The 17,242-nt window shown below is 44.6% G+C and overlaps 1 protein-coding gene across 5 annotated transcripts in view; it reads right to left on the minus strand.

The window, feature by feature from the left end:
- The window catches only part of EFCAB13 (EF-hand calcium binding domain 13), a 110,739-nt gene that overhangs the window by 16,706 nt on the left and 76,791 nt on the right, over nt 1-17,242 (minus strand). For 4 of the 5 annotated variants that reach the window (XM_081837543.1, XM_081837542.1, XM_081837545.1 and 1 more), the window contains 15 exons: nt 16,357-16,461; nt 15,561-15,626; nt 14,396-14,509; nt 13,294-13,353; nt 11,688-11,792; nt 10,331-10,393; nt 9,311-9,415; nt 8,173-8,244; nt 7,643-7,747; nt 6,407-6,475; nt 4,622-4,726; nt 3,657-3,725; nt 1,893-1,997; nt 573-641; nt 181-282 (listed from right to left, as the gene is read on the minus strand). In XM_081837543.1, the coding sequence (XP_081693669.1) occupies nt 181-282; nt 573-641; nt 1,893-1,997; nt 3,657-3,725; nt 4,622-4,726; nt 6,407-6,475; nt 7,643-7,747; nt 8,173-8,244; nt 9,311-9,415; nt 10,331-10,393; nt 11,688-11,792; nt 13,294-13,353; nt 14,396-14,509; nt 15,561-15,626; nt 16,357-16,461 (1,314 nt within the window). The remainder of the gene's footprint in view (nt 1-180; nt 283-572; nt 642-1,892; nt 1,998-3,656; nt 3,726-4,621; nt 4,727-6,406; nt 6,476-7,642; nt 7,748-8,172; nt 8,245-9,310; nt 9,416-10,330; nt 10,394-11,687; nt 11,793-13,293; nt 13,354-14,395; nt 14,510-15,560; nt 15,627-16,356; nt 16,462-17,242) is intronic. The other variant, XM_081837544.1, reaches the window with a different exon arrangement.

Consider the following 17,242-nt stretch of genomic DNA (forward strand, 5'->3'; position numbering starts at 1 on the left):
TCCAGCCTCCCTCCTTCCATACCGATTCACAGACTGCTCCTGGCTGCTTTGGGTTACCAAAGTTAAAAAGAACGTGAACATGGAATATGTATGTAGCTCGAGTATCAGGTGTGAAGCATTGGTGGCATTGAGGACTTCCAGGGACATGATCCAATGGTGAACCCAGTGATGCATACTCACTATTGATTGTCCTTTTGATAGCCTCCTGAACTTCCACCTGAGTTAAGCGAAGCCCCATAGCACCCAGGATAGAATCCAGTTTGCTGACATCCACCATTTTGCCTTGAACAGAAGGGGAGGGAACGCTCAGTAGCAATTCATATCCATCACTTCCATTGTGTAAAGTTAATTCCAGATATTTCCCATGTTATTCACGAAACGTAGTTTGGTCCAAAGGCTCCTCCCTTTCCCCATTTTGAGGCTCCAGAATGTCAGAAGAGTGCTATAGTTATTTATTAATTATTTGTTGTCATGAATGATGTGCACAGAATTAAGATCGGTGTTTTTAATAATAATTTCTTAACCCAACTGCATTGTAACCACCCCTCTTTCAATATTACGGTTCAGCTCACCAGTCTGCTGGCTTGACAAGACCGAATGCACCCCTCTCTTAAATGTTTCCACATCCACTGTCCCATCCGCTGCAAGGAACAAAAAGAGGTTGTGAACGAGGCGCTAAAGTGTTTAGTAGCTCAGAAGGTGGCAGTAGCGGGAGCCAGAACAGCAGTTTCACTATTGGTTTGGCACAGAGACAGCTCTCAAGCTCAACTCACCTTCTTAACATGCCAACGTGAGGGGCACGAATTGGGCCAAAAACTCTTCTCCTCCCCCAGTGGCACATATATTAGTCCCAAAGTCTTAATATCTATCGCTGGGTTTCCCAAACTTGGGTCTCCAGCTGTTTTTGGACTACAATTCCCATTCATCTCTGACCACCGGTCCTACTAGCTAGGGATGATGGGAGGTGTAGTCCAAAAACAGCTGGAGACCCACGTTTCGGAAACCCTGACCTATCTGAATAAACAACAAGCGAACATGCCAATGCATAATTTAAAAAAATTGCCCTAAGAATAATCCGTTTAAAAAGCCAACAAAAAAACCAAGAGACCAAAGCAGACAGGATAGGGATCAAGCAACTGGCAGGGTCTTGAGTTGCAACCCTCTGAGGAACTTTGCAACCCCCACAAGTTGCCAGCTATGGGGCAAAAACGATCTGTGGTAGGAGGGGCATCAGTAGCAACACTGACTCTTCTATTTGGAACACTGACTCTTCTATTTCTTATTTTTTCCTTCCCAAAAGGCTACCTGCTGACCAGGGAGAGACAGTCACAAGGAAGTCCTCTACCCCATATTTTGACTTGGCATAAGTGAATATCAACTACTCTGCCACTATGAATAAAAATCAGTGCTTCTGTATATTTTTCATAGTCTTTACCTGGAACAGGTAGCAGGGAGTGGGGAACCTGTGCCCCCTCTATCAGCTCTAGCCACCATGACCAATGGTCAGAGATGATGAGCCTTGCAGCTGAAGTACATCTAAGGAACATGACTTCACTCCTGTTTCAGAGTGGTGTCCTTCATGTTTGTGTCTCCCATGCACCTGCCCAGAAGCCACTGTTAACCATTGTCGTTTTTGTACGTGATGCTTAAACTATATGTAATGCAGATTTTGAAGGATGCACCCACAGCTATTTTTGGTTGTCTCCTCAGGTTCATTTTGCCATGTGCCATTGAGCGGTGGCTGCAGCACAAGTAATTTGACTGTTCCCCCAACCTTTCATAAACAAAACTGATCAGAAGAGTTGCCTTGCTGAGTTAAATCAAGCTCGTCTAGCACTCAGCAGCAGCCAGATATAAAGAATCAAAGAAACCAAAGAATCAAAGAAGCCAACCGTCAATTGGAGTACATTTCAACGCCTCATACAGCTGCTTGTTGGTTAACTGGATACCCATTTCATCCAAGACTTCCTCCAAGTTTTCGATGGCAACCCTTTTCTCTGCAAAAGAGGCGACAGTGTTGGCAACAACCTTTTGTCGAACGCCCAAAGAATTGTGCAAAACGTGCTCAAGATCACAACACTGTCCTCGCCGTGCAATGCTCTCCTCAAAAGGGTTGAGATTTTGTGAGTGTCCCATATATTGTAATAATAATAATAATAACAACAACAACAACAACAACAACAACAACAACAACAACAACAACTTAAAACCCACCCATCTGGCTGAGTTTCCCCAGCCACTCTGGGGGCTCCCAATCAAGTGTTAAAAACATACAGCATTAAATATTAAAAACTTCCCTGAACAGGGCTGCCTTCAGTTGTCTTTTAAAGATAGAATAGCTGCTTATTTCCTTCACATCTGAAGGGAGGGTGTTCCACAGGGCGGGCGCCACTACCGAGAAGGCCCTCTGTCTGGTTCCCTGTAACCTCACTTCTTGAAATGAGGGAACCGCCAGAAGGCCCTTGGCGATGGATCTCAGTGTCCGGGCTAAACGATGGGGGTGGAGATGCTCCTTCAGGTATACAGGACCGAGGCCATTTAGGGGTTTAAAGGTCAGCACCAACACTTTGAATTGTGCTCGGAAACGTACTGGGAGCCAATGCAGATCTCTCAGGACTGGTGTTATGTGGTCCCAGCGGGTCCACAGGTTATCTGCTCAGAGGGTGTACATGAAGTGCCCTGCCTAAAAACTTACTTGAGGGACAGCATGGGAATGCAGCAGAGGACCTCTGCAGGTCCTGGCAGAGAATCTTTTCCTGCCAGGAACCAGAATTACCAGGTCCAAAATCCCCAGCAGGAAACTAACACTATGTGCATCATTTCTACCAGGGAGAAAGCCCCACAAAGGTCAAGGTGGGACTTCTCCCTGGCAGAAATGATGTGCATAGTGTCCGTTTCCCCCCAGGGATTCTGGGGCTGCTAGTCACAGAATTCTAGAATCATGGTCCAACCCTCTTCTCAACACAGGAAATCCAGAGCTAGAGCTGTCCAGAAGCCTCTGCTTAAAGACTTTCACCAAGAGAGAAATGAATGAAGGAGCAAAAAGAGACAAGACGAAGGAGCCTCAAATTGCTAGGTAGGTAAGGTAAAGGTAAGGTAAAAGACCCTTGGATGGTTAAGTCCAGCCCAAGAGACTCAGTGGTTTAGACCACAGCACCACCCGCATCCCATGCTGGGGAAGTACCTAGGGGAAGAGAAGGCTTCGGGAACTATGGGAAGACAGGGACCTTTAGTCCTCGCAACTGTCTCATTGGGACAACATCTACTGCAGAGAGTAACTGGGCTCATTAGACCTGAGCTGTTTTGTTTCTTTGAATAGTTAACTTCACTGGCACCTTGCGAGTTATTATTCACCTGTCCCTGACAATGATTGTATTCATTTTTCCGCAAGTCTACAATTTCACATCTGCAATACATTTGTGACCAGTTTCCACATGCCTTTGAACTGCTTGAATATTCAGCACCCAATGGCTCATATCTGAATGTTGGAATCAACTCTACTGAGCAGAACTATGTCTAGGGTGATATGAAAACTGTGCCACATATAGAGTCCACAAATAGAACAGTAACCTATTGGTATGTCCAGACCACCCCACCCCCACACACCTCAAACAATGGATTTGTTAGTGTGATTGGTTTTAAGGCTCTCAACTTACTGGTTGATGACAACCGTCGGAGCGCTTGGATTTCTTTGAGACATTCACTGAGGTTTACAGTTCCATCCTCTGTAATGTAGAGAAAAAGAAACAGCAATAGACTGGTCCCATAGCCACTGTCATGATTTAAATCACTGCCCCTGAAAACATTACAGACCCTTTGGGTGGTCAAGAACATGGCAGCATGGCTGTTGTCCAGGACTGGCCACTGGAGAACATTACACTGCTTTCTGAAAGAGGTTCATTGGTTACCAGCCAGCATTTAGGCTAAAAATTCACTGTTCTTGAAATATACTCAGAGTCGAGAGTGAATTTCATGCTCTTTATTCAGCTCATAGTGGTGAGGAGGAATGGAAGTTTCCCCAAAGTATCTGCTTTATATAAATTGTTTACACAATGGGCTGCACGTGATTGGCTAATTCCAGAATTCTCCTGTAGGCCAATCAGGTTGTGGATTCACTTCCATCTGGAGCTGGATTGGGTGGCTCCTGCAGACCAATCATACTGCTGCATTGTTCTAGGACAAATCAGACTGCTGCATTCTGAATCCTATTGTTCTAGGACCAATCATACTGCTGCATTTTGGATCCTATTGTTCTAGGACCAATCAGACTGCTGCATTTTGGATCCTATTCAACTCAGTACATAACAGTTCTGAGGCTAACCTTTAGTGTACACATCAGAGGACATGTGTACTCTTGTTTGTGATTTAAGACCCGATGTGCAAATCTGCCTCCTAGCATAGGAAGATTAAACCCTACAATGGAAAAAGTACTTAATGGTTGGGCGCTAATTGCCTTGCGAGTATTTTTATAGGTTCAGTTCTCTCAGAATGAAACCCCACAGTCTGAGCATCAGATATTCTGCATATTGTTTTGTATGTTATAGGGTTGCTTTATTTGTTGTTTAGCTGCTTTGGGCACCACTGTATGGAAAGTAGGGATAAGCATTTGAATAATACTGACCATTCACATCCACATTCGCCAAGACTTCCTGGAGCTCTTTGTCACTCAAAAAGAAGCCCTTGCGGGCCAGAATGGATCCAAGATCCAGAACAGAAATTTCTTCTTCTGGAGGGCAAAAGGGGAATGGAGTCAGCGAGGGGATGGATAGACAAGAGAACACTCAAATTCACATAACACTAAAACCAGGGTTTGTTTAACAAACCACAAGATAATCCTGAGTTGTCGCACAGATTATCAAACAAACAATGGCTTATTTCTCCAGTCTTTGCTTTGTTTTCTAGTTTTACCAAAGGGGTTGTAGACTCTGAAGCAGCACAAACGCAGGACGAAAGGGAGAAACACATTCCATTAACCCTTCTCACAGCTATTTAATAGTTTTCTGGGTTGTTATGGCCTGTATAGATTGTTTTTTAGCCGTTTCTTCTTCCTGCTCCCCTCTATAGGAATCAACTCTTTCACTTTAACCTTTATCTTTCCAAATAGCACTACCTTCATATCCTTTCTTTTCTTTCTTTTTACCCAAATTTATCAAAAGGAGGGATCATGATTAGAAGTGGAGGGAAGGGAAGATTATTTAAGCCTTTCCCTGCACACTGATCCCAATGAAAATCCCTCCTGCCACAGGATTTTATTTGGAAAACAGATGTCTAGAAGCAGAATTAGTTTAACGTAGCTTAAATCAGAACAGCAAAGATGGAGTGCTACTAAAGCATCCATGTCCAGAAGCATTCTTCCAGAGTGGCATTTAGATCTCTCTCTATATTGTGGCTCTTCCCTACTAAATGAGAACCCAGTTATTCACTGGGTTTGCACATATTGTAACTCTAAACTATGGTTTATTAAACCACAGTTTAGCTTTGTGCATGAACTCTGCCCTGCAACTTAACTATGCCTTGTTTATTGTCAGCAAATCTTAAACCATAGTTAAAACAAAAGCAAAGATAAATTCAGAGCAGTTTTTCCCCAATATAGCAAAAGGGAGATCACATTTTGGAAGGATAACAAATAAGCCGATAATTGTGCGATATCAGCCTAGATTCTATGTGAACAGGGCCAGATTTAGGTTTGATGAGGCCCTAAGCTACTGAAGGTAATGGGGCCCTTTATATGTCCAGCTGTCCTTTGTCAACAACAAATTGTTGCTGTTTTTTGTGTTGAATATATGCTATATGGTAATTTATGGACCTAATAGGTATCTAAAGCCATTTGCACATGCAGAATGTAGGCACCCTATACATAGAAATGAGCAAACCAGTGATATTTTAGGGAGCAGGCTAGCAGGCGGGGCCCATTACTTACATCATAGGAGCCTACACAACACTAAACTCTATGCAGGTTTTATTTTATTGGTTTTTTATCTTATATTTTGGAAATGTACATGGTTTTTTGCCCTTTAAGATTTTTTGGGGGGCCCCAAGAGAGTGGGACCCTAAGCTACAGCTTGTTTAGCTTATACGTAAATCCAGCACTGTATGTGAAGCACAACCAGAGGGGTGGAAGGTGACAATAGGACCTAGAGATGTTACAGTATCTTCAAGTCTACATGAGTGTAGGTTTTGCGGCAAAATCAGAAGACAAAAATAAATAAAAACTGATGTTTTATTGTGTGCCTTACACAGTTGTTCCCGTCCAGAACGACATGCAAGACTCATGAGCTAAACACTGATATTTTACAGGATCTCAAAATTCTGACTCCAGAACACATGGAGCACAAAAAGCAAACATTTTTCTGTGGTGTGGCCCTTCCCCTCTCACAGTGCATTCTCAAACATCTTATTGACTCACCGCTCTGGCGATGTTGCTGGCTCTTTCTCACCTGTTTCATAAATTCTTCCAGGTTCACTTTCCCTTCAGCTGATGGAAAAAGATCTCAGAATCAGAAGGAGACCTCGCTCCCCAGCGAGGCTCCCAACAGGGGCAGATAATAGGGTGCCCTGAGCGAAAACAAAATTTGCCCCACCCCCCTCTAAATCTTAATTATTTTCGCAATAATTCGTTTTGGCACGCAGTCGCTTTTTATGGATTTTCTCAGTAGGTATCTGTACACATTTTTTTATTACGATTATGATTATTATTTTGTGCCCCCTCAGCTTGGCGCCCTGGGGGGACACCACTTGCACTGCCCTAAATCCAGCACCGCTCCAAATTTAAATGGAGACCAGCAAACATGTTGGGAGAGAGGTCCATCAATCAGAAAATATCAGTTCCAGTCCTTGTGGGTTCAGATAAAAAGCTGAAAGCACCAACTTAAATTCCAATATATCTACAATTTTTTAAAAAAGAAGAAAGCCCCAGTAAATAGTCAGCTATTCACCTTTCCTTAAGAAAGTAATGGGGCATGATGAATTTACAGGCCTAGAGTTTATTTCTCTAGTTGCCATGATATGTTCCCTGAAGTGTATGCAAATTCCCTCTTTGCATATGTATTTGTATTGGGCTTCAAATGATATTCTGTATTTTTCAAAACTGCCATAGTTACGAGATTCCTCCACATTCTAGGCCCCCTCCTTAGTACCTACCCCTCTAACACAGGGATAAACTCTGGCTTGTGAGCCAATCTTGGCCCACTGGGGAGTCCAAGTTGGCCCCTGAGGCCACCCCCCCCCCCAAAAAAACCATACCCACCTCTCCATCAGCTGACATCACAGGTGATGTCACCTGAAGGAGGCGATGGCAGGGTTCAGTCCTGCTGGAGTCTGCTTTGCCAGCGCACTCTAAGCCAGTAGGATGGAACCCTTCACTCCTTTGCTGGCGAGCAGCTATTGGGTTCAATCCTGCAGGGTGCTGCTTTGCCAGCACGTTCCTTGTGAGGAATGCAGTGGTGAAGCAGAACTCCTGCAGCCAGCAGGATCGCGCTCTGCTCACCAGCGCATTCCCTGCACATTTTCATTACTATGCCTCTGTTACAGAACCCTCGACTTTCAGATTGTGGGGTTTGTCCGGGGCGGGACGCCAGACCACCCGAGCTTGCAAATTATCTCGGCCGTTTCACAGAACTCCTTTCCCGAAGCCCATACTGACCATCCACCGGGGCATTTTTTAATGCTTCCTGGAACTCTTCTTCTGCGAGTTGGATGCCTTCAATGGCCAGAACGTTGCCTAGGTCCTGAACGTCCACCATTTCTCCTGCAATTGGGTGCAGAACAGATTGGAATGGCATGGGGTGGAGATCCTACATACGTCAGTCACAGAAAGATATTAGCAAGCCGGCTGGTAACCTCTGTTCTGCTGCAGATCCCCTGTGTACAGAGGAAAACTCTGGGCATTTTTTTAAAAAAATTAAAAATGCTTTAGTGTACTGTATTTTGATTGTTACTCTTTCACTACACTTAAGCCATTATAGGAATGGTTTGAAATGCAAAAAAAAAACAAAAACAAAAACACATCCTTCTGGGATGGTGCAGAGGAGCATGAAAAGAGACAGATGAACAAGCAGTGGGCAGGGTGTCCTACAGTGGGGAGAAATTGCCTGCCCATTTCTGAAGAGAAATAAGGAGATGCTGCCATGTTTAAAATGTCCATTTCAAACCTTCCCCCTCAGTTCAACTCACCTTCATGCGTGGGAGATGGCTGCGTCAGACGGACGCCCTCCACGACTTCCTTCGAGCTCAGGCTGTCATCAGCTGCAAACAACATGGCCGCCCACATAGGGCTTAAGGTCATGAGAGTTGCCTCACTCTTATGGCAGTACATTCTTCGGTTCACGTTCTTAGCCAAAACATTTTACCTCAGGTTTCTGGAGAGGACGATTTACATGGTGTGGGAGCAACGCTTTTTTGCCCTTCTTTTTTTTTTAAGCCGGAACTTGCCAGAACTCAGTTCTGGCACCTCTCAGGTGGGTGCCATTGTTCATGGTGAGTTCTGGCTCCTAGCACTAGTTGGGAGTGAAATAAGAACGAGGAGTGCTACTGAGTCAGTTTGAAGGCTCATCTTGTCCACAAGCAAGGAAATGAGTGCCGCAGCAACACTCTGCTCACTTGTGATTTCCCGGCAACTGGAGGTAGAACGTAACTGTTTTGACTAGTTGCCATCTATAGTCTTTTTTATTATTTATTTATTTATTTTCTCAAATCCTTTATTTTTTTTATTCACATAATATACATCCTTTACAGCAAACAACTCCAAAATAAGCAGACAACTCCAAAAAAAAAAAAAAAAAAATCACATGTAACAAAACCATAAGTCTCATGTTTTCATTTACACTGATCTCCTCTCCGATACTTTTACTTGATATTTCTTGCTGCTTGCTGCTTTCCTTATAGAATCTTTATAAAAAATCTATAGTCTTATCCTCCATGAATATGTCTAATGCTTTTTCAAAGCCAGTCCAGGTTGGCGGCCATCACCCTATCTCATGGAAAGTTTTAAGTGGCAGGAAAAATTGCTTCCGAGTCACGATAGTTTGATACACCACCTTGTTATATTTTCTTTGAAAGTGTGGTTTAGAACCATTTAAACCAACAGAGAAACAAAGCCCATTATGTGCCTGTTTCGCTCCCAAACAATTCTTAGCTCTCTAGACACGGGGGATAAAAGTATTTTTTTTGGGGGGGGGGAGTGCATTAAATGCAAGGTCAGAATGGCTGCATAAATGTCTGTTTCCTTCCTGATTCACGCATCTTTGCTGATGGACATTTCTCCAAAATGTAGGCCCTAAATGCACTGAAAACCTCCTCACATACAGCTTACCACCAGTACTGCTGCCTGTTAAATCTTTCTTCCCTTGTTCTTCGGAAAGGAGGCTGCTTTTCTGCTCTGAGGTGGGACTCAAGCTATCACTCTCAGCCGGGATCCCTTGGTTCAATTAGCAGGAATTAGTCAGCTGCAATGATCCATGTTCTGTACTTTGCAGGCTATACTATTGCATTAGAACAGGCTTGTAAAAAATAACTTAACCAGGTCACCCTCTGGTGAATAAGAATTTGACTTGGTGCCTAGACAAGAACATCAACCATTTTTTTTTTACACAAAAGACTAGCATGAGGGTAATGGGGGGGTAGGGGTTGAGCTGGTGAGTTGTGGACTTTTGTGAACAACAATCATTTAAAGTACTTTTAAAGCACATCCGCTGCATTCCACCCAAATCCTGGGAGCTGTAGTTTACCCCTTCCCTCGCAGAGCTACAATTCCCAGCACCCTTCAGTTCCTAGGATTCTTTGATGAGATAAAGGAAATGGGACCCCTGACCATTAGGTCCAGTCATGGCCGACTCTGGGGTTGCGGCGCTCATCTCGCTTTATTGGCTGAGGGAGCCAGCATACAGCTTCTGGGTCATATAGCCAGCATGACTAAGCCACTTCTGGCGAGCCAGAGCACCAGGATACACCGTTTACCTTCCCACCGGAGTGGTACCTATTTATCTACTTGCACAGGTGTGCTTTCGAACTGCTAGGTTGGCAGGAGCAGGGACCAAGCAACAGGAGCTGACCCCGTCGCGGGGATTCGAACCACCAACCATCTGATCGGCAAGTCCTAGGCTCTGTGGTTTAACCCACAGTGCCACCCGCATCCCCTTTGATGAGATAGCATGTGCTTTAATATAAGGTGTGCACACAGCCTCACTTGCGAGGCTAAGCCAGGGAGGCAATTCTTACGTTCTATTACAAAATTGTTAATCTTGTGCCTTAGGTGCTCGGAGCTGTACAGAAAAATGTTCATTATCCTCCAGCCCACCATCATTAAAAAGCCCCAGAGACTCATCTTCTGTACCTGCTTTCAGCTGCACATTCTTCACCCCCTCCATGAACTCATTCAGGTTAACTTTGCCATCATCTGGAAGACAAGATGGGGGAAGAGGACGGCTCAACTGGACGGGGAAGCAGAAGTACAATTATTTTGCAATGGGCGCTGCTAGGAGCTGAACGGATTGCAAATAAACTGCAGAGTCTGCATCCGGGCAGGCAGGACAGAGATGCAGCAGGGAGGAGACAGAGAAGTGAGAGTTATGTACTGAGTCGAATAGGATCCAAACTGCAGCAGTCTGGTCCTAGAACAATAGGATTCAGAATGCAGCAGTCTGATTGGTCCTAGAACAATGCAGCAGTATGATTGGTTGGCAGGAACTACCCAATCATGCTCCAGATTGAAGTGAGTCCACAACCTGATTGGCTTACAGTAGAATTCCGGAATTAGCCAATCATGTGCAGCCCATTGTGTAAATAATGTATATAAAGCAGATACTTTGAGGGGACATTCATTCATTCCTCCTCACCACTATGAGCTGAATAAAGAGCATGAAATCACTTTGCGACTGAGTATATTTCATACGTGTATCATAAGATATAACAGAAATTTCAAGATCTGGGATGGGATATTTCTCAAGCACAAATGACCCATGGTGCTCCATTGCCTGCACCCCCCCCCCTAGCATGCTTTATCACAGAGGCAGCAGTCTTAGGCTGAGGACCAATGGGACATGCTTAACCCTTCCGCCTTCCACCATTCCCCATTTAATATTGCCTGCTTATGTGTTACAGTTCAATCTGGGGTGGGGGGGGGGGGAAGATGCAGGTACCTGTATATTTTCCTTCATCGGGTGAAAAGTAGCTGGGGGAAGTTTGAGGAGGAAGTAGGTCAGAGTGGGGAATGCTAAGAAGCCCTAACCCCTCTGAAACTCAAAACCTCCCTAGGGCTGCTTTTCATTACAGTGGTACCTCTGGTTACATACTTAATTCGTACCGGAGGTATGTTCTTAACCTGAAACTGTTCTTAACCTGAAGCACCACTTTAGCTAATGGGAGCTCCCGCTGCTACTGCGCTGCTGCGCAATTTCTGTTCTCATCCTAAAGCAAAGTTCTTAACCCGAGGTACTATTTCTGGGTTAGCGGAGTCTGTAATCTGAAGCGTCTGTAACCCGAGGTCCCACTGTATTGCTTTTAAACAGGGGGAGAAATGTTACTTATTCGTCTTAAACAGCTGTACTGAGTGTTATGTGGGTCTCAGCCAGAGTTTGTGAGATCACCCAAAAGAAGCTGAAAGGGGAATGTGCATTTTCTTCCTGAACTGGATACTCTTAATCTGTTTTACTTCCAAGAGGGGTGGGAGAGCAAGCGCGTTAAAGACTCACCATCCACAGTTGTAGATTTCAGAGCTTCTTGGAGCTCATCGTCTGTTAGCTGAATGCTCATGGTGGCCAGAATAGCTTTCAGGTTATCGACAGGAACTCGATCCTCTAAAAGAGAAATGATAAACGTGGAAACATTTACAGGGCCTTGGAATTCCCTGCTTGGTTAACAAAGCTTCGAACGCTGCCCATGCAATAAACACAAATTCAGAAAATTAGAAATCTGTATCGTATCACAAAGAATAGAATTCCATGAGCTGTGTGAAGTGCCCAAAGGTATGCATTTTTTCTTGTACGGCATGGTGCAGAATAAAAACTGCTAGCACGTTTTGCAAAGCTAAGCAGGGTCTAGGGTGGTTTCAAAGTTGGATGGGGGACCGCATGTTGACATGCCTGCATTGTGGATGATTGTTCCAGATGACCCTCACGGTCACTTCCAACTCTGCAATTCTATGATTCTATTTATTGTGCACTCTTTGCTGATTTGCATAATATCTTCTGGTTTTACAGAACATGGGGGTACAAGGAGCCATGCAGAACATTGATGTCCCTCTCTATGACCCCCCTAGAAATCTTATTCAGCTGCTTTCTGAAATGTCCGCATCTGATAGCCATCTTCAAATATCTCAAGGACATGGAAGAGGGAACAAGCTTGTTTTCTCCTGCTCTGGAGAGTAGGAATCAAAGCAATGGATTCAAGTTACAAGAAAGGAGACTGCAACTAAACATCATGAAATATGTTCTGACGGTAAGAGCTGTTCAGCAGCAGAATGGTCTCCCTTGGGAGGTTGTGGACTCTCCTTCCTTGGAGGTTTTTTTAAGCAGAGGTTGGGTGGCCATCTGTCATGGACGCTTTAGCTGAGATTCCTGCATTGCAGGGGGTTGGACTAGATGCTAAGGGAGCTGGGCATGTTTAGCCTGGAGAAGAGGAGGTTAAGGGGTGATATGATAGCCATGTTCAAATATATAAAAGGATGTCACATAGAGGAGGGAGAAAGGTTGTTTTCTGCTGCTCCAGAGAAGCGGACACAGAGCAATGGTTCCAAACTACAAGAAAGAAGATTCCACCTAAACATTAGGAAGAACTTCCTGACAGTAAGAGCTGTTCGACAGTGGAATTTGCTGCCAAGGAGTGTGGTGGAGTCTCCTTCTTTGGAGGTCTTTAAGCAGAGGCTTGACAACCATATGTCAGGAGTGCTCTGATGGTGTTTCCTGCTTGGCAGGGGGTTGGACTCGATGGCCCTTGTGGTCTCTTCCAACCCTATGATTCTATGATCCTATGACTCTATGACCCTTGGGGTCCCTTCTATGATTGGCCACCCAGTGTTGACCCAAAAGGGCCTGAGAGACTCCACTTTTTACAGGCATCGCTTTGGGAAGCCTCTCTTACCACATTCTGCACCCCTATGGAATCACAGAATGAAACCAGTCTTGTGCGCAGGTGTGCTTTGTCCATGGACCATTTATCCCATCTGCTTCGACGCTGGTCTGTTCCTCATCATCTAAAGCCTGCCTGGGGCTTTCTGCCCTGTCAGAAAACAAGTGCTCTCTTCAAAGGCTTCCAGTTAAATTTAACAAACTTCTAATCCAACCAACGCAACCCACTTACCCTCAGCTTGGTTCTTGACTACACTCGCCATCAATTCACTCATGTTCACCTTCCCATGTTCTGCAAGGACAAAATACTGAGAGATAAGACAATCTGCAATGCAGAAAGTGGCCAAACAGAAAGGTATGTGTTGAAATTCTCATACGCAAATAAAAATTGCTATATTTCAGTACCCTGGTCCAACACAGTGATGATTCAATGGCCTATGCTACTGATGCGGATCCCAGGTATTACATGCCCCAGTCTGAGAGGCAGGAGTTTGCTAATTTCCATGAGAAACAGAGAGGACAAACTCAGTGACAGACCTGGATCTTTAAGACAGTGGCTCTTGACTGCTCACACAGGCAGCCTCTACCTGAAGACATTCTCCTCATCTGTGAACCCTCACCTATGATGAAAGAGTCACTGGGAAACTTGCCGGTGATGTCAGAATGCCAGATTCTAACCAGAACACTCCTGCTTGACCTTTCACTGAAAAGTAAGTTCTGTCCATCTCCACAGAGATCGGCCCACAGTTAAAGCTGTCACACTCTGTGTTAGAGGCACATGTAATAATACCAATAATAATAATTTTTTATTTATACCCCGCCCTTCTTGGTTCAGAAAACCAGGCTCAGGGTGGCTAACAACAAATTTAAAACACTTAATTGATACAACAGTAAACAGCATAAAATACAGTATAAAACGTGAATAACAATAAATTCAGAATTCAAAAATCAATTTAGGGGGAAAATCCATCCAATAAACATTAGATGATCACCAGGGCTAGCTGGCTAAATTAGTCCTATTTGGGCCAGCGAGGAGACCAGGGGAGAATTAGCTGTGGGATCCCAGAGTGGGTAATCTTCATAAAAAGGGGAGGGGGAGGGAAGGAAGTGGAAGAAAAGATCAGGCTAAGTTCAAATTGAAGGCCAGGCGGAATACCAGTGTACCAGTGGGTTGTGATGTTTCTCGCAGCCTCTGGGACCAGTTTGCTGAGGGTGACCTCCCAAGAGCTGAGGGACTTTTTGAGGAGAAAGATTCAGTGTCTGAGTAGAACATAGGCAAACCAAAAAACAAAAAAACCCACCCTGCCTGAGATCAGGGAACAAGGTTCACTCACCATTCACAGTCACATACTTCAAGGCTTCTTGGAGTTGCTCTTTGGTTAAGTGGATCCCTAAGTTGGACAAAACGGAATCTACCTCTTCCATAGCAACCATATCCCCTTGGTCACCTAGTCAGGGGAAACAATGAAGCAAAGGCCAGACTTTCAGAAGTTGGTGGGAAATCCACAAGGCCTTGCCAAAAAAAGGTCAAGCTTCTGCAAAACCCAAGAAGTTAACCTAACAGTGTAATATAAGCCTGCAGGGTCAGATCAAAGTTCTACCTAGTCCAGCATTCTGTTTTCCACAATGGTCAGACAGCACCTCTGGGAAGTTCACAAGGAGGTCTTTACGGCCATAGGGACATTATTACGAGCCAGACTAAAGGCCTGTCGAATCCAGCATCTAGTCTAACCGCCTGTGATGCAGGAATCTCAGCTAAAGCATTCATGATATCCAGCCTCTGCCTAAAAACCTCCATCCGTGGGGGCACAAAGGCAACAGCGCTGCTCCACTGTAGACCTAGCAACTAGTCTTCAGTGGCATACTTATTACCTCTGAACCTGAAGGTTTCATTTAGCTGTTGTGGCCAATTGCCATGCGAGAATATGCCCTCCCTTCAGGGCCAGCCCAAGACATTTTGGCAGCTGAGGCAAAACACAAAATGGCGCCTCTCCTCCAGGGAAGAAGGGGTGAGTGAAGATCTACATCGGGAACAAGGGGGAAGGAATCAAATCAAGGGAGGGGGGAATCAAATTACCTATTTTTAACCTGTTTGTATTGGAAAAAGTTGGTCTCAGTCCATGTTATTCACAATGTGCTTAAGTGCTATGCTTTACCTAGTATAGGAAACAGGCTGAGCCAGTTAAAGGGTTGTTCAGAGGAGACAGCCAGAGGAAAAAGATATATTCATTTGGTGATGGTTGTGAGAAAAGCGATGGGGTTGGTTGGTTTGCTTGCCTCCCCTTCATTCAAACAGTACAGACAACACCCCATGCTATCAAAACCACATTTTGAAAGCTTAACAACTGAAAATAGGTTCGGGGGCTAAGCCTCGGCTCAAAATAACCTTAAATTTCTACCATTTATTTTAGTACCATAATGGAAAGAGAAGGAAAATCCAAGTTCATGTTTGGTAGGCACCCATAGCAGAGTCTTCCTGGCATCAGAGACCTCACTCACCTTCAAGAGTCTGCTGCGTTTCACTAAGGCTATTCATAAATTCATTGAGGTTCACTTTCCCATCCTCTGTGAGGGAGTCAAAAAAGCGCAGAGTTACATGTGCGGCACCTTTTAGACAAGCACAATTCTTACACCCCGGCTTCTAAAACCAGAAACAAAACCAAACCAAAAGCAAGGAATAACAGAAGGAGACACACAGTGACAGAGATGAAGACACTTTGTAGGTAGAGTGGGATTTTGTGCAAAAGCTTGATTCTGGTACAGACTGGGCTGAGCCTCCTTAATTCTTAGCTTACGGCTGCATACATACTATACCTTTAAAGTGCATGGGGAAAACACAATTTAAGGAATTGTGGGCACTGCAGTTTTCCCCTCATGGAGTTACAATTCCCAGAAACCTTTAATGAACTACAGTGCCCAGGATTCTTTGAGGGAAGTAATGTGTTTTAAATGTATAGTGTGTAACATAGCCTATGTCTGCTTTCCCAAGCCAGCATTTTACATCTGGCTCTTGTTGGTTATCCTCACAGTTCTAGTAAATTCCACAAGCCTGAAGCCCGCCCACCCCTGGTATAAGGCATTGGGGGAACCCCACTGCACTGAGATCTGGGACGTAGCAAAGGATGTCCCAGACCTCAGTGTCTTTTACTACTATAATAGAAAGCAATAAGTTTCCAGAATCTAACTGTTTAGGGTTCATGAACCTACCACCTTGCCATTCTCCAGATGCCTCTCTTCCCCGCCCTTTTTGCCCACGTGATTTAAAATCTCAAATCTGGAATCCATCAATTCTCACCATCAACTTTAACTTGCTTGAGGACCTCCTGCATCCCCTCTTTGGTTAAAACAATCCCCATGCTTTCAAGAATGGAATCCAGGTTTTCGATTGGGACCTTGTTACCTTAGATAGGAGGAGAAATTGAACGTAAGACCAGGAGAAATCAGCTCTTGAGCAACTGCCCATTTAAAATCTTTTGCAATTGGTGGTGTTAGGTTTAAAAGAAACAAACACAAAAACAGGATTTTATTTTATTTTTACGTAAGGATTTCCCCTTAGCTCTTTGCACTGAAGGGACAAACAGTCCCCAACTGCCAAAGGGAGAGGGGGCTGAAATCCTCATTAGTGCCTCAAGTCTGGGCCCCTGATGAGAGAATTATAATTCCCCCATATAGCATTCAAGCTTGCTCTTTGCATTACCATTGTGGCTTGGGAATACTTTACCTACCATGTCTTCTGCCAAGCTCCTACTTGGTTCAAGCTCTCCTTCCATATCTCTTATCCTTAGAGACATAACCCTCTTGTAAGGTCATGAATGCCCAGCACTGAAGCCTTGGCAAGACAAAATTTCAACACCCGGTGCTGCCTCAATACAGCTGGGCTCCGGTCAAAATGGCTTATCCTGCAGAGCAGGAAGTGACCTCTCCAGACAACGGAACGACTCTTCTCTCTGTGGCTGCGATCTCCTGGGTGACACGGATGACCCCTCTGATGTGGCCTGGGGCACTGGCAACCCATGTTACACCACTGCTCCCACCCCAGCTCTAAATAAAGCATAACCGTAGGGAAGAATCCTTGTTGTCTTTCTCAAGAGGTGCACTGTGGCTCCTGTTTGCTCTGAACCCACAAGAAAGTTTCCAGAATACAGAGCTGCAAAAGCTTCTGCTGAGGAATGGAAAGCAGG

This window comes from Podarcis erhardii (genome assembly GCF_964252035.2).
Source record: "Podarcis erhardii genome assembly, chromosome: 13".
Lineage (NCBI taxonomy): Eukaryota > Metazoa > Chordata > Lepidosauria > Squamata > Lacertidae > Podarcis > Podarcis erhardii.